Below are 24,895 nucleotides of genomic sequence, written 5' to 3' on the forward strand. Positions count from 1 at the left end.
AATATAGCAGTTTCTTGATTGAAGAATTATAATTTAAATTTTCCAAATTGCTTTCTTAGAAACAGGTATACATTTTTAGTACAGCCAACTTTTATTTTTCTATTGCCTCTTAAGTTTTAAAAAATTTGCAAAATAGTTCACAGTGTTTCACAGTAAAATAGTTTTGACAATTTCTACCATAAATAAGGCAGACTTTTAAAAACAATAGTCTTTTAAAATCCATTCAAGTTGTCGGCATCATCCACGTAGTAAGAGCAGCCATATAGATCATAAATACATCTGTCAACCCTTAGAGCCAACTAATAACACATACATACTAGCTAGATAAGTGGTAATTGCAGGGAAGTGCTCAGAAGAGGCAACCCATATACTTGTGAGGTGTAGCCCATCCAACACAATGAGAATCAGTCTTGTCCTGTTCTTTGTTAATTGTTCATTTGTGCCTGCTCCTGGAAGAGGCCAGAGCCTAGGTCATAGGCTCACATTGAGAGCAGGCTGCACCCCTACCTGTCCATTCCCACTCTTGACATCTGTCTGGCAGAGAACATACCTGGAGATAATTTTGTGAAAAGTATAGCGGAAGTCTCGATTCCGGTAAGCATAGACGATGGGATTAACAACTGAATTGGCATGTGACAGTAGAATAGCCATATTCATTGCCCACTTGGGCTTATTTTTAGCCCAGGCTGGCTGAAAAAGAGTGACACAGTTGATGGCATGTACTGGTAGCCAGCACAGAGCAAAAATCCCCACTATCATGGCCAGTGACTTGGCTGCGTGTATCTCCCGCTGGAGGGTGGTCCTCGAGTGGAACATCAGCTCGGTGCGCTGAAGTTGTCTGCAGGCCACCAAGAAGATCTTGATGTAGATCACCAGCATTATGAGCAGTGGGGGCAGGACACACCCAAAGAAATTGAAATATACCATGTAGCTCATGGGGACCACATTCTCAAAGAGGCACTTGACAGGGCAGCAGCTTTCATTGACAGTTCCATCCCAAGGTTCTGTGCAATTGTTGGTGACAGTGTCTTTACTGTTCCACCCCAGGAATGGAGTCAATCCAATGCCAAATGCAAGGAGCCAGAGAACAGCAATGACCCCTCTTGCTCGGGTCCCAGTGACCAAACTTTTATACCTGTTCAAAAGAACATCATTTGTTATGGTCAATTTAAAGTATTCAGTAACCAAAGTCGAAGACCCCACCTTGGCTTTTGTCCCATGACCCTTGAGCCCTAACAACTTCTGAAGTTCCCCCTCCAGGACACTGTTGCCTTTACACTTCAACACTGAAGGCATAAAGAAGTATGTGTGGCTTTGGTTTAACAAGCTCAGTAAGATTTTCATTCTTGACTTAGCAATTCATTTCTGTTTAGTGACAAACGATAGTCAAAAAGAAGAGGTAGAGAAACATTAAAAGAGCATAGTAAGTCCTCACTGAACATTGATGGGTTCTTAGAAACTGCACTTTAGGCAAAACAACTTACTGTCGGAACTTAACTCATGTTTAAATCAACTATGGTAAGTTGCTTTTGTTAGAAATTCTGTCACTTCATTTAAGATGCAGTTTCCAAGAACATATCAATGATAAGTGAGGACATACTGTACTTTCCAGTACTAGGTACTGATCTTTGAATCTAAGTCTTCTTCAAAGCACTGTTCTAGGTGATTGAGATAAACCAGTGAACAGAACACAATGTTCCCTGCTAAATTTTAGCAAGGGGAAACATAATAAATAGCAAACATAAGTTAGTAAATAGTATGGAGAGAGATGTGATATGAAAAATGAAAAGGCACATCTCGGCGCTCGTAGCACAGTGGTATGGCGCCAGCCACATGCACCGAGGGTGGCAGGTTTCAACCCTGCCCAGGCCTGCTAAAACAAAAGTGACAGCTGCTGCAACAACAACAAAAATAGCTAGGCATTGTGGTGGGCACCTGTAGTCCCAGCTACTTGGGAGGTAGAGGCAAGATAATCGCTTAAGCCTAAGAGTTTGAGGTTGCTGTGAACTGAGACACCAAGGCAGTCTATTGAGGGCAAGATAACAAGACTGTCTCAAAAAAAAAAGAAAGAAAAATGAAAAGGCAGAGTAAGGAAGAGCAGAACTGGCAGAACTACAGTTTTATGGTGACGGGAGGCTTCATTGACAAGGTGACTTTGAACAAAGGCTTGAGGAAGTAAGCACTGGAGCCCTCCTGAAGTCACGAAGCACTGCCCGTGGCTCTAAGCAAGAATCTCTGGTCTCCCACAAATAACACAAGAGGTTTGCCTGGGACAGAATCCTTTCAGATCACCTCTGTAAACTGCTGAAGAACAAGAGTTCTGGCAGTGTCCTCTCTCTAGAGAAATACTATCAACAGAGTTGGTAAAAATTGGTAAATACCAAATAGTCTTTTTTTTTTTTTTTTAGAGATAGAGTCTCACTTTATTGCCCTTAGTAGAGTGCGGTGGCATCACAGCTCACAGCAACCTCCAACTCCTGAGCTTAGGTGATTCTCTTGCCTCAGCCTCCAGAATAACTGGGACCACAGGTGACCGCCACAACACCCCGCTATTTTTTGTTACAGTGTGGCCAGGGCTGGGTTTGAACCCTCCACCCTCGGTATATGGGTCCGGTGCCCTACCCACTGAGCCACAGGCGCCACCCCCAAATAGTCATTTTTAAGCCATTAAGTCTTATTAAAATATTACTAGAATCCACATTATATCTCATAGACATTTTTATCAATTGGTCTATACGTGGTTTACACCAAAGGTATTAATTACTGGCCCATAGTACAGATGTGATATATAAAGGGATGTATTCAGTGTAACATGTTTTAAAAAACGGGATAAAATCTTTCTGTAATCTCTTAGGGGGAAACTGAAAAATAATTTGATTCATCTTACCTTAATACTTGTCTGTGAAAAGTATCTGATGTCCGTTGCCTGCAGGATAAAGTTACCACTTCTCAGCATGACTCAGAACCCACCAAACATCAGACAAAACACCGTTTTTCTTTCAAAGGTTATCTCCTTTCTTTGTTACTTCTTTGAGGTGGCCATTCCTACCCTCTGGCCTCATACATAAGTGGTCATAGAGCCTATTAATCTGTTACATGTGGTTTCCCTCAACTAGAATGTCAACCTCTTAAGGACAAGGACCTTGACGCTTTGTATTGTTATCCCCAGGACCTAGCACAGTACCTGGCACACAGTAGTTCTTAATAACGTGAGTCATTACAAAAGTTTTGGGATATACAACAATCAAGAAATGTAAAATCGGTGCGGACAGAAACACCTACTAGCACCGATAAGCCAAACAAGTTGAAACTTGCATAGGTGAATCAGAAAGGATGCTGTCAGCTAGGTAAGAAACAGCTTCCTGAAGGAAGTGAAATAATGGACCACGACACAATCTATCTCAAAACTTTCGTAGTGACCTACATAATATGGCTATTCTGAATATATTCCCCATTTGTTATCTGACTTATCAAATAGCTTTAAAACAAGATTCTGCTTCCTAGAATACCTGATGCTGTAGCCTGCTGAGGAAGTTAACTGAGGTCCTGCCCCATAATTTACAGCAATATCCAATCTTTCCCATTCCCCGTTAGGGTACCTCTTAGCAACAGGTAGCTCAATTAGTACAGACGACCTGCTGGGCTCAGTTGCATACTAAATTTTTATTGGCCAGTGAATCCATCTGTTTCCAAACCCTTTCTGTGTCCCTCATTTAGGAATGTAAAGCCTTCCTTAAAAACTGTTATTCCTTGCCATTGCTTCACCAGAGATAAGAACAACACAACTAGTCCCTGCAGGGTAACAAGGAAGCCTCCTAAAGTCTGAGAACTTAGAATCCCAAAATTTCAGGTCCATGAGACAGCTTCGACAGCCGGCCCTTACTCCTTCTGACCAGATTACAAGTCAGCCATGGGGGATGAATTTATATTTGGAGTTAGCACATCATGGTACTTTCATTGGTGACTGGGTTTTGAGTGAGGTTCTGGCCAATGAGGCATAAAAGGATATCTGCTGGAGGTCCTCCAGGAAAGCTTCTACTTCATAAAAAGAGAGACCCGTGAGGAGAGCTCTAACCCCAGGCCTACCCCGTACTGCTTTTAATGCACGTGGGGGTGACTAGAGCTATAGCAGCCCTCTTGTGACGATGAGGAACAAGGCTGCAGATGAAACCAATGGTAACAGCACAGGTCCTTGATGACGAGCCATCATGGCTCCATGTTCTTTTTTGGGAGATAATATCTTAATTGCTCACAGCTCTCTTATGTACTCAGCCAAAAGTATACAAACTGGAGGGAACTTTAATCTTCTCTAGTCCAATCTCATTTCAAATAAGGAAACAGATGCAAAGTCTTAGAATAACAAAGCCAATATATGAACCAAAGACCACAAACTAAGTCAGGCCTCACAGGCCTATGTTCCTTGCTCTACATCAGGCTGCCTCTTAATTTACTTTATAAAAAAAAAAAAAAACATATATATATATATATGTTAGATTTGGAGGACCCCAAACACAGACACTCCCACTAGAGTTCAAAACAACAACTGGAATCCACCCACATGTGAAATTCTCATAACTGAAAAAGTTTATGGCAAATTGTCTTGGATAAGGAAATGCAGCTGATTCTCTCAGAGAAGCAGCTGGTTATAGCTTTCTCTGTGAACCCCCAGCACCACCTCATGGACATCTCCCCTCAGTGTGGGTTCATTATTTCACTCAAAGAGTTCTTCCTTTGTACTGTGTGTTCTACGTGGCACTGGAAACATAATCACTGCCCTCATGGAACATAACCTAATAGAAAAGATGGAAAATAAACATATAAATGTGTAAATACCAGTTGGGGTAAGTTCAGTAGTACCAAAATGAATAAGAAACAGGGAGACCTTGGATGCAGGATGTCTCTTAGGCAAAGCTAGAGGATAAGGAGTGAAAAACTTGAAGATTAGAACATTCCAAGCAGAACAGCAAGTACTAAGGCTTTCAGACAAGAAAGAAGGTTAGGCTCAGCGCCTGAGGCTCAGTGGTTAGGGCGCTGGCGGGTTCAAGCCCAGACTGGGCCTGCTAAACAGCAATGACAACTGCAACAATAACAAAAAATAGTTGGGCGTTGTGTTAGGCACCAGTAGTCCCAGCTACTTGGGAGGCTAAGGCAAGAGAATCACTTAAGCCCAAGAGTTGGAGGTTGCTGTGAGTTGTGACGCCACAGCACTCTACTGAGGGCAACACAGTGGGACTCCGTCTCAAAAAAAAAAAAAAAAATATGTAGAATGTTAGTTCCCTAAAGAAGCAAAAGGAAATACTGAACCCAAGAGAGGCAGGGGCCTTTAAGCAGGGTAATGACTGATTTATGTTGTCTGAAGCTCACCTGGCTACAGTTTGGAAGCTGAATGTTAGGGTGGAAGAGAAGCAGAGAGATGAATTAAGAAAGTGTTTCAAGTAGTTGATTTGAGAGGAAATGCTGACCGGGCCAGGGTAACAGCAAAGGTGATGCAAGTGAATGTGCACTTTGGTGATGGGGTTCACACAGAAGCTATACCTACCAGCTGCTTCTCTGATACCTTATCCAAGACAATCTGCAGTTACCAGAAGTTTGCATGTGGATGGATTCCAATTGTTTTTTTTTTTTTTTTTGGGGGGGGGTGTTTGTAGAGAAAGAGTCTCACTTTATCCTTGGTAGAGTGCCGTGGCATCACAACACACAGCAACCTCCAGTTCCTGGACTTAGGTGATTCTCTTGCCTCAGCCTCCCCAGTAGCTGGGACTACAGGCGCCCACCACAATGCCTGGCTATTTTTTGTTGCAGTTTGGCCGGGGTCGGGTTTGAACCTGCCACCCTCCGTATATGGGGTCGGCACCCTACTCACTGAGCCACAGGTGCTGCCCAGATTCCAATTGTTTTTAATCTGGTCCTCCAAAATGCCTTAAAGACAGAGCAGATGCAGGAAGATGAAGAATCAAGGATGATTCTTAGAGGTTTTATTCCCAAGTATTAGCATTTACCAAAAGAGGATTAAGTTCAGAACAGTGGCCTGCAAGGGGATTAAAATAAAGAGAATGGTAGGTGTTAGCACGCTGGTGAAAATAATCAGCAGACAGAAGATTCAGGGGGAAAGAAGAATCTAAGGAAGTTGGACAATGTAGCATCCAGAGTGTGTGTGCAGAAGGAAGGAGGAGAGGGCAATGCAGGGAGGGGGTGACAGTTGGGTGATGAGAAGATAGGAGAAGCATCTCCTTTGAGAACTGTTATTATCTCAGAGAAGTTTGAAGAAAGTCATCAGCTGAGGGGGAGGAGGAACCACACAGCCAAACACCAAGTTCTGGAGACAGATGCCTGCAGAAACCTTCTGAACACCCGTGGTACAGTTACCAGCGCGTAAGCACCTGCTCTTTGGGAGATACTGCTATGTACCTTACACATCTCGTCAGACTATGCCTCATGAAGTGAGAGCTGCTGTCGACTGCCACTAACCTGCAGTCAGGACACAAACCCCAAATCCATCTGATTTTGCTTTTGCCCGGAGTGGTCATTTTCATGCTCAAGGAACCTATTGCTCTTCAGCTCTTACCTCACAAATCCCAGCTGCCCCCTCTGCCTGGTCACCCAGCCATGGGTCAGATGTTTTGACTTTTTTCCCCCAGACACATCTGTCTTTGCCAGGGTAGCTTCCTGGTCCCAGGGAGCCCCTGCTCTGAAGGCAGCCAGCCACATAGGAATTGGAGACTTGAAGGAAGGGGCCTCTGTTACCTTCTTAGAAGGTGGTCAAAGGCAACAAAAAGACATGATATTTTTTAGTCTCTTGGAGGACATAACCAGACTCTTTGGGCACAGCCTCTACTGGGAGCAGGTTTGGTCTGTATGACATTGTGATTTATATATACGGAGAGTAATCCCTCAGTATACATGGGGGGTTGGTTCTAGGACCCTCTCATATACCAAAGGTCATTGCATACTCAAGTCCTGCAGTCAGCCCTCTGTAAGGGTTTGTTTTACATCCCTAGAATGCTTGCTGTTATTTCTGATTTGCCTTTGGTTGAGAAAAATCCATGTATAAGCAGATCTATGCCGCGCAAACCTGTTATTCAAGGGTCAACTATATTGATTTTTATCCTTGGTACCTGGGACCTAAGCTCTTGTTATCTCTCCCCAAGGTAGGCCATCAAATCCAAAATATACTCTAATTTTCTCCGCCCTTTTTTTTTTTTCTGAGACATAGTCACAGCATGTCGCCTTGGGTAGAGTGCCATGGTGTCACAGCTCACAGCAACCTCAAACTCTTGGGCTCAAGCAATTCTCTTGCCTCAGCCTCCCAAGTAGGTGGGACTACAAGCACCCGCCACAACAACTGGCTATTTTTTTGTTGTAGTTGTCATTGTTGTTTAGCTGGCCCGGGCCGGGTTCGAACCTGCCAACTTCAGTGTTATGTGGCTGGTGCTGTAACTATGGGGGCCAAGCCTTCTCCGCCTTTCTGACTTGGAGCTGGCCATAAAGAAATTCTCTAGCCTACTTTGTCTGATTGTAGTTCATAAGACTCCATTTCAGAAGAGGTTCTGCCCCATACCTGGAAATATTGCACAGAAAGACCGAGAAAAGTCTGAATAGACAGGCCCTGCTCTGTTTCCCCACTCAGCCTGCTAGCAGTGGAGCATGCCCTTTTGTCTACTCACGTGGTTGTCATGCTTCAGTCATGCCTATCCAGTGAAGTCTCCACAAAAGACCCAAGAGGACAGGGTACAGAGAGCTTTTGGATAGCTGAACGTTGGAGGCTGCTGGAGGGCAGCACACAGAGGAAAGACCTGCGAGTTCCATGTCCCTTCCCACACCCTGCCGCTCGCATTTCTTCTCTGTGCCCTTTGTAAGGTCCTTTATAGTCATCTGCAAAACTTAGGCTATTCCTGAATTCTGTGAGCTGTTCTAGCAAGTTAATCAAGCCCAAGGAAAAGAGGTTATGGGATCCCTAACTTCTAGCCAGTCAGAAGCACAGGTAAAATAACTTGAGCTTTGCGGTTGGCATCAAGGGGGGCAGTCTTGTCCATGTAGATAATGTGAGCAGTGAATTGGAGGACACCCAGCTGGTGTCCACTGCAGAACTGGTTCCTTGCTTGTGTGCTCACAAATTTAGTCACAGAAGTCTGTGTTGACTGTTGTGGTGTGAGAGCAGACGAAAAACGGAAAACAGTTTGGTTTTGCAGGGGCTCTGAGGCTCCCAAGACGGAAGCACTTCAGTACTGGAACTCCAGGTGTGTAACTGCAGAGCAGCTGGCCTCCATAAGACACACAGCTGAGCAAACCACAGGGTGGGAGACAGTCAGGGACGCTATAGAAAGCAGGCAAGTGTCGCTGCCCTGAGTAGGACACTGGAAGGGACAACCCCTGATGACCTGCCATGTTCTGTCATTTCCCACTTCCAGTTGTGCTTCTGTCCTCACCCTGAATGCCTGTCCTGTTCCCCCTCCCCAGACCACCCCTTGCTGCAGACTCCACAACTCACTCCCTGAGCACCAGGGACTCTCAGAACATCACATCTGCAAGTGTATCCACCTCCCCAAAACTCCTAAAAATGACAGGCCATGTCCTTCTGTTTGTTGGACCCTGTGTCAGTCACTGCTCTGCTGCAGAGGGTATTGAGAACTGCAGTGAGGCCTGGGACGCAGGACAGCTGCCCCCAGCGTAGGAGGGTACATAGCAGGCGACTGAGAGGTGGATACAGGGAACACAGGCGGCTTTATTATTCCAAACAAGGCAGAAACAATTCCAGCCTTTGCGGACACAAAAGGGGTGTTCTGGGAAAGTCTACACTCTGGGAAATGGCTATGTCCCACCACTGTGTGTGGAGCTGTGCTCTGATCCATCCATTCTCCTTATAAGGAGCTCATTAGCTAAGGAGATTGACAGAAAACCAGTCACATGGAAGGAATCAACAAAAAGGAACAGTGTGGACACTGAGGTTACATAAGGAAAGGGGGTTTGCCAAGGGCTGCATAACAAGTGCTGGCCTATTTCTGGGTCCGGGTCTCCTGCTCTGACTCTGTGGCCCTCAGCTTCCAGGGGTCCTCAAACTATGGCCCACAGGCCACATGAGGCGGTATGATTGTATTTGTTCCCGTTTTGTTTTTTTACTTCAAAATAAGATATGTGCAGTGTGCATAGGAATTTGTTGATAGTTTTTTTTTTTTTAACTATAGTCTGGCCCTCCAATGGTCTGAGAGACAGTGAACTGGCCCCCTGTTTAAAAAGTTTGAGGACCTTAAACCAACCTGCCTTATTTATTTATTTATTGAAGTTTTGGCCAGAGCCAGGCTCAAACCCGCCACCCCTGGTATATGGAGCCAGCACCCTACTCCTTGAGCCACAGGAGCCATCCTCAGTCTTAGAAATAAGTTCCAAGTTCTCAGACTGCTCCTAGTTCAGATCTCCAAGGATGGATACCTTGGGCAGTGACATTGAGCCTGACCAGACCAGCCAGGGGCCAGACAGAACCTGAACTCCCTCCCCTTTAACAGAGATATAAAATATACAAAAACACTTTGGTTTTTTATGTTGTTGTTTTTTAAACAAAATCTCACTCTGTCACCCTAGGTAGAGTGCTCACAGCAACCTCAAACTCTTGGGCTCAAGTGATTATCTTGCTTCAACCTCCCAAGTAGCTGGGACTACAGATGCCCGCCACAATGCCCGGCTATTTTTAGAGATGGGGTCTGGCTCTTGCTTAGGCTGGTCTCTAACTCCTGACCTCAAGTAATCTCATCTTGTCTTCCCAGAGTGTTAGGGTTACAGGCAAGAGCCACCAGGTCTGACCTTACAAAAGCATTTTGTCAAGGCACATTGCTAAGTAAATGCACACAAAGTTCTGTAGATGCTTAAAATTGCTTATTGTTTAGGAATGTGTTTCTTTATATTATAGCTAGCTCACAAGTTTCATCCCTCTGAAATACAAACACGTCTGCTATAAAACCTGTGCTCTCTAAAACTACACACAATTAACAGGACTTACATGAGAAATGAAGTTAGGGCAGACTGCTCAAACCTACAAAATTTTATAACTACAGCACTAACAAAATCTCTTCGACCACCCATGTAGGTAGTTTAGTGAATCAAGAGGCTGTCACAGTGAGTATTAAAAATACACCAAAAAGGTCTAATGGAAATCTTGGCAAACTTAAACTAGAGCAAGGCTGGTGGGTGCCAAGACAATGCAGATGAAAGAGTCCTGAGCCAGGGGGCTGTTACCCTAAGTTGGGCACAAAGACAGCACAGCCTGCTACGGCCAACACTCACCAGGCTAGGATGCAGCTTACTGGAGAACAGGTGACAGCTCTAGGCACTGTTTTTATCCTCCTCGTGTCTAGGAGCCCGCATTCAAACTGGAAACTTAGGGCTTTTTCCTTTCCTACTGAAGACTAATTCTGCTCACACCATTCCACCTCCTCTGCCTCGGCAAAGTCATAGGTGCATCAAAGCAGTGCAGCATGCCAATGTTCTCCCCTGTCACCTGCACAGTCCAGAACTTCACACAGGAGCTCTCAGGGTGGCGTGATTGCCTAGAGGATCCTGTGCCGTGTAACTACTGTGTCCCTCTACATTTTCTGTCTCTAAATGATGAGCTCCTCAATGATAGAGTCTCAGTCTCGCTCACAGTTGTATCCAAAACACCTAACACGATGCCTGGCAAGCAAATGTTGAAAGAAAGCCTTTATAAGAAGGGAACAGAGCTCTGCACCTGTAATCATATATATATATATAGGTTAGTATGGAAGTTCTGAGACAGACTGTTATTTCACTTCCTAGAAACACAGTCAACAGCATCTTCTCTGATTCATCAGGGCAAGTTCCAACTTGTTTGGCTGATCACTGTTTCTTTTTTTTTTTTTTTTTTTTGTAGAGACAGAGTCTCACCTTATCGCTCTCGGTAGAGTGCTGTGGCGTCACACAGCTCACAGCAACCTCCAAATCCTTGGGCTTAGGCGATTCTCTTGACTCAGCCTCCCAAGTAGCTGGGACTACAGGCGCCCGCCACAACGCCTGGCTATTTTTTTGTTGCAGTTTGGCCGGGGCTGGGTTTGAACCCGCCACCCTCGGCATATGGGGCCGGCACCCTACCCGCTGAGCCACAAGCGCCGCCCTGATCACTGTTTCTGATTTTATGTTTCTTGATTTTTGTGTATCCCAAAACTTTCATAATGACCCATGTATGTGTCTAACATCCCCTTGGCAGTTCTAAACAACATAAGGCACAGGGTACGTGAACATGGTTTGAGCTTCAGCTTATAGACCACAAGAGGCTGTTTGCATAAGAGGTGACATTTTTATGATAAACAGTTACTTCCATTTTTCAGATATCCCATGGAACCAAATTAAAAAGGGTTTTAAAAAGTATTGAAGAACAAAAACATAAATAGAAAAATCTAATAGTGCTATATCTATTAAAGTAGAATTTATAATTAAAAACTTTTCCACAAAAGAGAAATTTAGACCCAGATCCCTTCACTAATGAATTCTATCAAACATTTAAGGAACAAATAAAACCATTCTTATCCAAAAAAAGTAAATATTATTTTGTTTTACTTTCCCACTTCCGGGAAGTGGAGAGAGGGCCCCTCTTTCCCACTTGTATATTGAGGGCAGGCCGCCTTGTCTCTGCAGATGGTCTCAGCTGTAGCCAGTAAGGAAGTCTGAGGAAAGGACAGCATCTGCCTGCCCGCTAGATAACAAGGGGGGCCCTTCCCAGGAGACTGGGGCCCTCAGCTACCTTACGCCTGAAAGGTTCCTCTCTACTCCAGAGAGTTCAGGCACATCTGAATCCCAGAAGTGGACCTGGCTGGACCTTGGCTGAGCCCACTGTCTTATATAAAAATGGCTGGGAGAGATGCCATTGGTACTTCACAGTCACCTAAGAACAATAGACGAGGAATGCAAGTAGCAGGAAAACAAGTTGGCAGCACTCCCCACCAGTTTACTTTGACAAGAAGTCCGGCGTGGCTGAGATTAGGGTGGAGGCCTGGACCAGATGTGTCAAAGTTCCCCTTTGGGACTGGGTTTTCGGTGATTTTCATATATTGTTCTCATATATTAAGTGGGATATACAGACAACCCAAAGTCGCCAAACTCCAGAATCCAATCTCCTTCCCATTACATAAACAGCCCCTGAGCAAAAGGGCTGCCGCCTGAAACCAGGCCAAGGAGAGGAGATGGTCTGCCCTCTGCCCCAGAGTGGCCTCCCAGGGCTCATGTCACAACCAACACCATGCTTCACAGGGGTCCAGGACAAGGTCCTAGATAGGTCTGTACTTCCTATGATTTTAGACTCCCCTTGTTTCCTCTCAACCCTGAGACTGATTTCACACTAGTTTTGAGAGATGCAGACTTTCCTTCTATCCCAACAACTGTGTCTGCCCAGGCAGTGGTGTCTTCTAAATATTAACTGGGGGCCTTGACACAGCAAAGCCACAGACTTCCCTTAAAATTTTCTTCAGGTCTAAAGTAGCTGCAGAAAGGAGGATGTGTGATTATTTTTCTTATGCTACATCCCCAAGTTTTCAGAGTCATTAAGTAAAGGCAAGTGAGTAGGAGATACAGCCAAATGAGGCAGAAGCCATGAAGTATAAATACTGAGAGGCGTCATTGTTATTCAAGAAATAGGGGAGATTCCTACTCTAAACTCACACCTGACTTCCGGGTGCATATTTCTTTTTTTTTTTTTTTTTTTTGAGACAGAGTCTTATTTTGTCACCCTCGGTAGAGTGCTGTGGCGTCACAGCTCACAGAAACCTCAAACTCTTGGGCTCAAGTGATCCTCTTGCCTCAGCCTCCCAAGTAGCTGGGACCACAGGCACCCACCACAACACCCACCTACTTTTTCTATTTTTAGTAGAAATGGGTGTCACTCTTACTCAGGCTGATTTCAAACTCCTGAGCCCAAGCAATCTACCCATCCACCCACCTTGGCCTCCCTGTGTGCTAGGATTACAGGCCTGAGCTACCTCTCCCAGCCTCATTATTATTATTTTTTTTAATCTAGCTCTGTTTATTGCTAGGGCCCAGAAAAAAAAAGATGTACCAGCAGCAATGAGCAACCTACCCAAATCTTATTTTCCACGTACCATTCTCCACTAAAAGGAACAAGGACTCTTTGGGAAATGTCTAATTCTAAAGTTGGAAAGTACAATACAACCCTGGAATACCATTTTGTGCCAAAACGTAAGGAAGTGCTCAAAAATTGATGGGAACACTCAAACACAAGTGAATTTTCAGGGTCTCCCATTGGCTGAGTTTATACACATGAATGAATTATAACTCACCGATTGAAAATAAAATTTAAGTCCATGCTGACATTTAAAAAATAAGAAAGGGTAAGGAAAAGGGCAAAGCTCTTCTTTATGAAAGAATGTGAACTGACAAGTGTGGAAGGAATGAAAAAAAAAAGAAAATTACTTGTAATACATAAGAACTGTCCCTTATGTTAGTAAATTACATATGTACAAATTGAAACTGTACATTGCGAACACTGGAAAGCACCATTGTGACATTGACTAAATATCTTAATAATATATTGAAATGAATGTAAATGGAAGATAAAATTACATTACTATAAAACTTATCTTCCAACTCTAAGTTAAGTTTTGAAAATTTGTATTAGTGAGTATTAAGAGCTTGGAAAACACTGCAAATTTCTGTACAACCAGAATTATTTCTTTGTAACTTACTGTTCAGCTTGGCAATTGCTTTTGATTTGTTGGATTTTATAACATGGTATAACATATTACTCAGTTTGAAACTATTCATTTCTACACACTTTATTAACTCGCTTAGTAGATGAAACATACAATGAAACTACCTGTGCTGAAATTTGGGGGAAGTTTAGTTCCTTTTAAGGAAAGTATTAATAATCACTCACTACATCTACGATAAAAGTGCTTATTTTGGTTTACTTAGATAATGCTGCAGTTGGCGGAAATGATAAACATTAGTGTTAACATCCTATGAATGCATTGGATTTAAGAGAATAAACAGTTTGTAAAAATAATAAAAAAAAGAAAATTACATTTTATGGCCACCTTGGTTGCTTATGATCTGAAGGATTTCCCCAAAATTCATGTGTTGGAATTTTAATCTCCAATACAATGGTGTAAAGAGGTGTGACCTTGAAGGAGTGATTAGGTCATGAGGGCTCTGGCTTCCTGAAAGGATTAATATTGCTATATCCCAGGAACGGGCTCGTTATTGCAAGTGGGTCTGTTATGAAAGCAAGTTCAGTCCTGCCTTGCTCTCTCCCCCCACACCCTCTCTCACCCCCGACCTTCTGCCATGGGATGCATCAGCAAGAGAGCCAGCACCCGATGCCAACGGCCTGAAACTGACTTCTCACCCTCCAGAACTCTGAAACATAAATAATTTCTTTTCATTGTTTATCACCCAGTGTGATTCTGTCATGGTCCAGCACAAAATGGACCAAGACAATAGTAATAACTAATCCAGCCAAGAATCATCAGTGGGGAAAATATACCTTTATGGTGAAGAACCCCAGCAGACACAAGCTTCCCCACAAAATCCAATGCAACATACCATCCACCAGCCATCGGGCCAGCTGACGTGCTGTGCCTTCTTATGTGAGGCGTGGAGAAGAACACAACACCGCTCACGGAGATAGTATCGCCACCAAAAATACCGGGTGTCCGTAAAGTGTGTGTACAATTTAAAATAGTTTAACATAGTAAACTGCACACAAACTTTATGGCCACCCTGTATTTAACTTGGCTGTAAGGAAACAACCAATCTTAAACTAAGCAACATTCTGAAAAACAAATAACCCAAACGTCTCAAAAAATGTTAATATCTGAAACAGACTTAACAATAAAATCAAGAAAAACAGAAAATCTGTTTCAGATTAAAGAAACATATTAGGCTTGGCACCCATAGCTCAGCAGTTAGGGCGCCGGCTACATCACTAGGGCTGATGGATTCAAACCCAGCCTGAGCCTGCTAAACAAACAAACAAAACTAGCCGGGTGCCATGGTGGGAACTTGTAGTCCCAACTGCAAGGGAGGCTGAGGTAAGAGAATTGCTCAAACCCAAGAGTTTGAGGTTGCTGTGAGCTGTGATGCCACAGCTCTTTACTGAGGGCGACATAGTGAGACTCTGCCTCAAAAAAAAAAAAAAAAATAGAGGGCTTTGTGCCCATAGCACAGTGGTTACAGCGCCAGCCACATACACTGAGGATGGCAGGTTTGAACCGGCCTGGACTAGCTAAACAATTGCAACCAAAAAAATCCAAAATAGCCGGGTGTTATGGCGGGCACCTGTCATCCCAGCTACTTGGGAGGCTGAGGCAAGAGAATCACTTAAGCCCAAGAGTTGGAGGTTGCTGTGAGCTGTGACGCCACAGCATTTTTTCAAAAAAGAAAGAAAAGAAAAGAGAAGAGAGGGGTGGTGCCTGTGGCTAAAGAGGTAGGGTGCTGGCCCCATATGCCGGAGGTGGCGAGTTCAAACCCAGCCCCGGCCAAAATATGCAAAAAAAAAAAAAAAAAGAAGAGAAGAGAGAAAAAAATATGAAATGCGAATATGCCCTTTCCCTGGGACATGGATTCAAAAACAAAAAAGTATAAATACTACCATTGTGAGAACTTGGGACATCTAAGTAGAGACTGCAAGGTCTGTTAAAATTCCAAAGTGTGATAGCTGTGTGCATGTGTGTGCTTGTAACAAATTGCGAGACCGGACTCAGTAGCTCAGGCCTCTGATCCCAGAATTCTGGAGGCTGAGGAAGGTGAATTGCTTGGGCTCAGGAGTTCAAGGCCAGCCTGAGCAAGACAGAGACCTTGTTTCTAAAAAAAAAATTTTTTTTTTTTTTGTAGAGACAGAGTCTCACTTTATGGCCCTCGGTAGAGTGCGTGGCATCACACAGCTCACAGCAACCTCCAACTCCTGCGCTTAAGCGATTCTCTTACCTCAACCTCCCAAGAAGCTGGGACTACAGGCGCCCGCCACAAAGCCCAGCTATTTTTTGGTTGCAGTTCAGCTGGGGCCGGGTTTGAACCCGCCACCCTGGGTATATGGGGCCGGCACCTTACCAACTGAGCCACAGGCACCGCCCTCTAAAAAAATTTTTTAAAAAAGAACTTGTGAATTTAAGTAAAAGGTATATGGTTATTTATTATATTAGTTTTGCAACTGAAAGTTGTCAAAAATACACTGCTTGAGAATGACTCATTTCTGTAACCACAGACTGCATTAGGAATAGATCACTGTATGTATGAGGTGTACGTGTGTCCATCAACATGCCCAATTATGGGTGTGAGATCTGCCACTGTAAATCGGCCGAATGATTAGTGAGCAAATCTAATTGACACCACATACTGAGTGGAGTGCCAGCTGGAAGACGGGGCATCAGAGGGGACAGATTCAGGAGGACTCCCTAACTCAGCTGGATGCTGAACACGAAGGCTATGGACGGCTGTATCGAAACCACACATATATGTGGCGTTTGTTTTGTAATTTTCTAAAAGTCCCTGCAATTAAAAACCAGGGTTACTAATGATTTCTGAAAATGCCAAATTTAGGAGTATTTTATCTCTCTGTAACACAACTCACCTACTCCCTATCAAAAATCTCTCTGTTGGTTTCAGTGAAGCCAGTCTAGTTTTTCCCCTGCCTCTCCAGTCTCTCCTCCCTCTCAGGATACCCTACATGGGATTCTGAAAACTTCTCAATCCCCTACATGGGATTCTTTTTTTTTGCAGTTTTTGGCTGGGGCTGGGTTTGAATCCGCCACCTCTGGCATATGGGGCCGGTGCCCTACTCCTTTGAGCCACAGGCACTGCCCCCCCCCCTTTTTTTTTGACACAGAGTCTCACTATGTCTCCCTTGGTAAAGTGCTGTGGTGTCACAGCTCACAGCAACCTCTAACTCTTGGGCTCAAGCGATTCTCTTGCCTCAGCCTCCCAGGCTACAGGTGACTACAGGCACGCTCCACAACACCTGGCTATTTTTTGGTTGTAGTTGTCATTGTTGTTTGGCAGGCCTGGGCTGGATTCGAACCCACTAGCTCCGGTGTGTGTGGCTGGCGCCCTAGCCGCTAAGCTACAGGCACTGAGCCTCTACAAGGGATTCTTATCTCTAGGCAACAAGCTTATCCATTCATACCAGAATGAATCCCTCCAGTGTAAAAGTATATACACCCACGCACACACAGACACGTGTTCATTCTCTTGCATACAGACAATTACTGCTAATTCCTAAATATGTAACAAGCCAGTAACTGTACAAAGAACTAGGGATAACGAGAGAACAGCAGCAGTGAGCCCTGCTCATAACCGAGCAGGGATGGCAAACCTTAAAGCAATTACAGATAATTGAGAAAACAGCCACAACTATGTAAAAAGCTCAAAAGTGTCCTGGGAGCCTCCTAAAAGGAGTGCCTTTTTAAGGGGCACAGCGAAAATGAAGAATCAGCAAGAATCAGAACATTCCAGGCAGAGGGGAAAGCATGTGCAAAGGCCTGAGCTTAGTTAAAGTCCCAGGAACTAAAAAGGATCTTGAGAAACCCCAAAGCGAAACAAAGGACAGAGGGAACAGGAAGGCCAGAGGCAGACTAATCCCACCAGCTGATCAACAGTGGCAGATCTCACTCAGCCTGGCCCCGACTGACCACTTTTCTAGGCCTTGTTCACTAATTGTGGTTCTCAGGACTCTTTCCTGTCCTGGTCTCTTGGCTGGCTATGTGGCTTTACCTGTGACCCCTCTGTTCCAAATTCTGCCAACCCCCTTGGCTAACAACATCAAACATCAGTCTTCTCCATCAGAAGTTTAGATTCTGCCTCTGCCCTGTTCCTTCTCACCTGGATGACAACTGGCTACTGGATGCAATCTTTCTTCTTCTTCTTCTTCTTCTTTTTTTTTTTTTTTTTTTGAGTCAGAGTCTCATTCTGTTGCCTCAGGCTGGAGTGCCATGATGTGAGCCTAGCTCACAGCAACCTCAAACTCTTGGGCTCAAGTGATCCTCCTGCCTTAGCCTCCCAAGTAGCCAGGAGTACAGGAACCAACTACAACGTCTAGCTAATTTTTCTATTTTTTGTGAGATGGGCTCTTACTCTTGCTCAGGCTGGTCTCAAACTCCTGAGCTCAAGCAGTTCTCTGGCCTAAGCTCCCAGAGTATTAGGATTACAGGAGTGAGCCACCATGCCCAGCCTACCCTGTATCATCTTGTCCCATCTGATCCATCCTTCTAGTTGTCCACCAGAATGACTATTTTATAATGCAGACATGACCACATCAAACTCCTGACTAAATTCCTAACTTGCCCAAGTCCTACCTGTCACTCACAAAATCACATTTAAATGACAATAAAGACACACAAAAAGAAATAAATAATCATCCTAACAACAAGTACATGGTGACACCAGTAAACCAGAGATTTTGGTGAATTTCTAGAAACAGAAGGCAGATAGGATCCTCGGGCTGAGCCCTGGAGCCCCTAATCAGAAGCAGGCATGGCAGGACTGGCACACAGCAGGGAGTAGAACTAGGGTTAGAAGAGGAACAGAAATACCAGGAAAGGCTGACTATGGACCAGCTTTGTGAGCCACTTTCTACCCCCTCGCAAAGCTGAAGCTTGAGACCTAGTTATGTTTAACTTAAAAGTAAAAATATGGGCCAGGTGCAATGGCTTACACCTATAATCCTAGTACTCTGGGATGCCAAGGCTGGAGGATCACTCGAGGTCAGGAGTTCAAGACCAGCCTCAGGGGCGGCGCCCGTGGCTCAGTCGGTAAGGCGCCGGCCCCATATACCAAGGGTGGCGGGTTCAAACCCGGCCCCGGCCAAACTGCAACCAAAAAATAGCCGGGCGTTGTGGCGGGCGCCTGTAGTCCCAGCTACTCGGGAGGCTGAGGCAAGAGAATCGCTTGGGCCCAGGAGTTGGAGGTTGCTGTGAGCTGTGTGAGGCCACGGCACTCTACCGAGGGCCAAAAAGTGAGACTCTGTCTCTACAAAAAAAAAAAAAAAAAAGACCAGCCTCAGCAAAAGTGAGACTGTCTCTACAAAAAAATTCTTCAGATTGTAAAGCTTCACCTAGCAATCCCCAATGAAAGAGAAAAAGTAAAAGTCAATATTTAGACCTAACTTCCTGAAATTTCAGAAGACCAAGCAAAAGCAAATGATCAGAAGATCAAAGGAAAACGAGTTACAAGAACCATACATTTGAGCGACACTGGTGTCGCTACCGTGTCTTGAGATTTCTGAGGGAGAACACTCTGAGCCACATCCCGTCATCCTACCAGTCATGTGTGGGAAAAGAAAACACTTTTGACATGAAAGAACTCAGAAGGTTTATCTCCTGTGTCCTAAAAGTGTGCCTAAGGATGTATACACAAATTAACAAATTGGAATCTAGAAAGAGGAAAGAAAACATGGAATGCAAGAAACGGTAAATGCACTCCAAGAACGCAGTGAAGGAAGTCTCAGCAGCCACACAGCGTGCATGGCGGGCGTGTGAGGATGACGGAGAGGCTGCACCTTCACATAGATGTGGGAAGCTGTGTTCCCTCCTTTAACTTTAACATGGGAAATTCATGCTATAAACATGAAGTATGCAAAAATGTGGTGTCATTTTGAATAATGGATGGCATCTGAAAACAGGACCTATCTGCCTGGACATTAGAACTGCCTCTTTGAAAAGCATGAGAGTTGGGCAGCGCCTGTGGCTCAGTGAGTAGGGCGCCGGCCCCATATACCAAGGGTGTTGGTTGAAGTGCAACAAAAAAATAGCCAGGCATTGTGGCGGGCACCTGTGGTCCCAGCTACTCAGGAGGCTGAGGCAAGAGAATCCCCTAAGCCCAAGAGTTGAACGTTGCTGTGAGCTGTGATGCCACGGCACTCTACCAAGAACGATAAAGTTAGACTCTGTCTCTACAAAAAAAAAAGCATGGGAGTATTGGCAGGAATACATTTCCTACTCTAATCATACTATTCCATTCTGGGATGAAGAAGTTATATGTAAGGAAAGCATCATAAATGCTCTTTCTCTGTTTCCAATTTTCAGAAACTCTCTACAGGGCGGCACCTGTGGCTCAAGGAGTAGGGCACCAGTCCCATATGCCGGAGGTGGCAGGTTCAAACCTAGCCCCCGCCAAAAACCAAAAAAAAAAAAAAAAAAAACAAAGAAACTCTCTACATACACAGCCTGACAATTAAGTTCATGAACTCATCCTAGGAGAAGTGCGACGTACCTCCTTGCTGCGGATCACGGTGGTCACCTTCCAAGTGCTCCCCTTGTGAAGCTATGCACTGGTGCCAGGGCCTACTCCACCCATCAAAGCAATTTTAGAACTCCTTTTCTGGAATGACCATCAGAGCTGTCATCATACAGCACACGAAAAACACAACGACAATAATGAACAGCACTCAGCAAGACACTGCCACACGTCAACACAAACACATTGCGAAATGCTGATGGGCCAAGGTTATGAAACCTAACTGAGTTATTGGTCCAGTGCTGCCAAACAAGTACACAGTGGGCTCAGTGCCTGTAGCTCAGCGGTTAGGGTGCCAGCCACATGCACCGGTGCTGGTGGTTTAAACCCAGCCCAGGGCTGCTAAACAACAATGACAACTACAACGCTAAAAAGAAAATAGCTGGGCGTTGTGGCGGGCACCTGTAGTTCCAGCTACTTGGGAGGCTGAGACAAGAGAATCCCTTAAGCCCAAGAGTTTGAGGTTGCTGTGAGCTGTGACACCACAGCACTACCGAGGGTGACATAGCAAGACTCTGTTTCAAAAAAAAAAGTAAATTATATAAACCTTGACACTATAGAAATAATGGTATAACAGTGTTCAATACATACTTTGTGAAGAAGAAACTATAAGAAACTGTGGTTGCCTCTGACAGGTACATCGGGAAGCGAGAAATCAGGATGAGTGATATACTTCCAAACTTCTATACAGTCTGGATCTCTTTTTTTTTTTTTTTTCTTTTTTGAGACAGGTTCTCAAAACTAGAGTACAGGGTCATCATCATCACTCACTGTACACGCTAACTCCTGGCCTCAAGTGATCCTCCCACCTTAACCCCCGCAAAGTGCTGGAATTATAAACCTGAGCCACCATACCCAGCCTCATCTCTTTACAACAGCAGGGACCACCTTTCAGAAAGTAAAAGTTAGGTAACAGCACAGTTGATGGAAACCAGGAGCAGACGTGTTGAAGGGCAGGGCCTGTTTTTCCTCAGTTTTCTTGACAGTTAACAGATATTATCCATAAGAGACAGAAATGCAGGCTGAAATATTCACAGAAAAAAATCAAATTAACAAAAATTGGAAGAAGTGGAGATAGAAAAGAGGGCTTGCATGAGCCACAATCCACTCCATATATAGTTGGAGTCAGCAAATTCTGCTTAAAGATGGCAGCACACAAGCAGGCCTGAGCTATGGAGTGACCCTCAGGGGAAATGCCCACAGTAGGTCTGGAGGGCTGCCCCACAGGTGGACAGGTGGGGGCAAGACAGGAGGTCTCTCACTTTCCCTTTTGTAACCTTCTGTATTTTTTAATGTTTCCTTTTGGGCCTACTGGTTGATTTCTAACTCAAATCATCATCATCATCATCATCATCAGGCTGGGCACAGTGGCTCACACCTACAATCCCATCACTCTGAGAGGCTGAGGCAGGTGGATCACCTGAGCTCAGGAGTTCAAGACCAGCCTGAGCAAGAGTGAGACCCCATTTCTAAAAACAGTCGGGCGTGGGCGGCGCCTGTGGCTCAGTGAGTAGGCGCCGGCCCCATATACTGAGGGTGGTGGGTTTGAACCCCGCCCCAGCCAAACTGAACAAAAACAGTCAGGTGTTGTGGTAGACATCTGTGGTGCCAGCTACTTGGGAGGCAGAGGCAAGAGAACTGCTTGAGCCCAGAGTCTGAGATTGCTGTGAGCTATGATGCCACAGCACTCTACCCAGGGTGACAAAGTGAGACTGTCTCCAAAAAAAAAAAAAAATTTTTAATTAAAAAACACAACTCAGGCCAGGCACTGTGACTAATGCCTGTAACCCTAGCACTGTAGGAGACTGAGGTGGGTAGATTGTTGGGGCTCAGGAGTTGGGAGACCAACCTGAGCAAGAGTGAAACCCCATCTCTAAAAAATAGCCGGGCATTGTGGTAGGCGTCTGTAGTCCCAGCTATTTGGGAGGCTGAGGCAAGATGATTGCTTGAGCCCAAGAGTTTAAGGTGCTGTGAGCTATGACAGCACAGCACTCTACCAAGGGTGACAAAGTAAGATTCTTTTTCAAAAAATAAAAATACAACAAAACTTCATGGACTCACCAGCACACTTAGGACAAAATCCAACACCCTTCGCAAGCTCCAGGCCTTCCTGATCAGCCAGCTCCCTGCTCCCCTCACCACCTCCGCAGCCTCAGGCCTGCGCCCACTCCATGCCCCACTCCTAATCCAAGTGCCCTTGCACTCCCATTCATGTCCCACTTAAGCATCAACCCTCTAGAAAATGTACTCCCCCTTCCATTCCAGAATGAGTTAGAAGGCCATTCTCAACAGTCTATCCTCAACTTGATTTCTGCCCAAGAAGGTATAATACATTTGCTATTTGCCATTAGTTTCTGGTGGCAATGGCAGTGTCTCCAGCCTATTCAGCTCCAAAACCAAAAGCACATCCTGGCTGGGCATGGTGGGCACTATAATCCTAGCACTCTGGGAGGCTGAGGTGGGTGGACTGCTTGAGCTCATGAGTTTGAGACCAACCAGAGCAAGATCAAGACCCTGTCTCTACTAAAAATAGACAAACTGAGGCAGGAGGCTTGCTTGAGCCCAGGAGTTTGAGGTTGCTGTGAGCTGTGAGGCCACAGCACTCTATCGAGGGTGACAGCTTGAGACTCTGTCTCAAAAAAAAGAAAAAAGCACAACCTGTTAATGACCGTAGGGTAGAATAACCACATCTCAAGCCCAATTTCTGAAGCTCAGTAATGAATCTGAGGCAGCAGGAAAGGCTGGCCACAGAAAGAGTTCCTCCATGGATCCCTGGAGCAGTTAGTTAGTCAAATTCTGTTGGCCAGGATGTAGCTTTCTCTCCTCATTCCGCCATATTGTTATTTACCTGGAGTTTTCTTTGTCCGTGAAATATTTAAGGGACACCAATCACAATTTCCTAGTGTCCTTGTTCATCCCCCACTAGAACAGACCACTCATTGAGAGGGTGTTTTGGATGACCTCAGCGTTTAGAGTCTTCCCTTCAGCTGTTTATATACTGGAGGCTCTTGGGAAGATAGGCTTGCCCAGTCCTGGCTTCCTGGTGGCCCTGGGCTTAACACACCTCTCTGAGCCTCCTCTCTTTATCTGTGAAGTGGTAAAGGTAACGGTGTCTGGCACACAGATACGGCTTCAAAACACAAGACATAACTTGCCTTTATCTGTCGCTGCAGAGTACACGCATGATGTGATCACAAGCTGACAGCTGAAAAGAGTGAGATAAAGAAATTGGAGCCCTGGGCAGAAGATCACTTGAGCTCAGGAGTTTGAAATCAGCCTGAGCAGGGCGGCGCCTATGGCTCAGTGAGTAGAGCGCCGGCCCCATATGCTGAGGGTGGCGGGTTCAAGCCCGGCCTCGGCCAAAAACTACAACAAAAAGAAAAAATAGCTGGGCGCTGTGGCAGGTGTCTGTAGTCCCAGCTGCTCGGGAGGCTGAGGCAAGAGAATCGCGTAAGCCCGAGAGTTAGAGGTTGCTGTGAGCCGTGTGACGCCACAGCACTCTACCCGAGGGCGGTACAGTGAGACTCTGTCTCTACCAAAAAAAAAAAAAAAAAAATCAGCCTGAGCAAAACTGAGATCCCAACTCTACTAAAAATGGAAAAATTAGCCAGGAGTGGTGGTGGGCGCCTGTAGTCCCAGCTACTTGGGAGGCTGAAGCAGGAAGATCATTTGAACCCAGGAGTCTGAAGTCACAGTGCACTATGATGACATCACTGTGCTCAAGCCAAAAGACAAAGCAAGACTCTACAAAAAAAGAAAAGAAGATTGAGCCCGTTGTGGCCAGACACCCACTGTGCATGTGGGGTCCCTGACAAAGGAATTAGATTATCTGTACCATCAAAATGTTCTGTTTACACTCCTCCAGATAATCAAAGACAGCCTTGTGCTTTTCAGAATCAGAGAGACACTGCCATTAGCCAGGTGCTGCTTCCCTGCAGGGCTGCTCTAGGGCAGCTGCCACCTGCAGGCACACAAAGGGTGGCTGCAGCAGGGGCAGCTCCAACTAGGCTCTCCAAGGGACCTGTCTATACCCCCTCTCAGTCCACTTTCATCACCCCGCTGCCCTGTAGCGCCCATGTGCTCCTGAGAACCAGCCAGGTTTGGGCTGACTCTACCCTCAGTGAAGGGACAGGGCCTCTGAACTGGATTACCTTGGTTCTAACTTGATCCCAAGGGCCTTACCTTGGAATCAGACCACACCTCCACCTCTGCCCAGGCATGTATGTGCCCAGTGGGAACCAACACCCCCTGGCGTTGGAAGCCCCATCAGCATAAAACATGGCCTTAGACCCAGCCAACCATGGCACCTACCTGTTTTTAAAGCAGTGGCTGCCAGCTGGGAGATGGAGAATAAATGATGGCAAAGGAACTAACACCGGTCTCAGTGACTGCCACCCAGAGGTACCAGTCTAACTGTAGGCCTGCTGTGAGAACTAGAAGCTGGGACCTGTGGTCACAACACCCCGAGTGGCAGCAGCACCTGGCCTCAGCCTGGCCCTCTGGCCCAGGTAGTATCAGGACACCTCTGCACCCCTCTCCTTTTTGTCCCTCAGGTCTGTGAGAAATCTTTCCAGTAGATGGTTTTCCTCTCTCTTCTTCTTTAAAACTTACTGGGCCAGCTTTTCTTCTTACATTTCACCAGAGAGCTCTG

General features: G+C 45.3%; 1 protein-coding gene across 2 annotated transcripts in view; it reads right to left on the minus strand.

Moving 5' to 3' along the window:
* Positions 1-68: 68 nt before the first annotated feature.
* ADORA2B (adenosine A2b receptor) overlaps positions 69-24,895 on the minus strand; it is a 30,548-nt gene continuing 5,721 nt past the window's right edge. Inside the window, exons 2-3 of one of the 2 annotated variants that reach the window (XM_053568630.1) lie at positions 2,888-2,926; positions 69-1,135 (exon numbers count right to left, since the gene is read on the minus strand). In XM_053568630.1, coding sequence (XP_053424605.1) covers positions 472-1,135; positions 2,888-2,926 — 703 coding nt within the window. In that variant the 3' untranslated portion in view covers positions 69-471. The remainder of the gene's footprint in view (positions 1,136-2,887; positions 2,927-24,895) is intronic. The other variant, XM_053568631.1, reaches the window with a different exon arrangement.

The sequence above is a fragment of the Nycticebus coucang genome, chromosome 18 (genome assembly GCF_027406575.1).
Source record: "Nycticebus coucang isolate mNycCou1 chromosome 18, mNycCou1.pri, whole genome shotgun sequence".
NCBI lineage: Eukaryota > Metazoa > Chordata > Mammalia > Primates > Lorisidae > Nycticebus > Nycticebus coucang.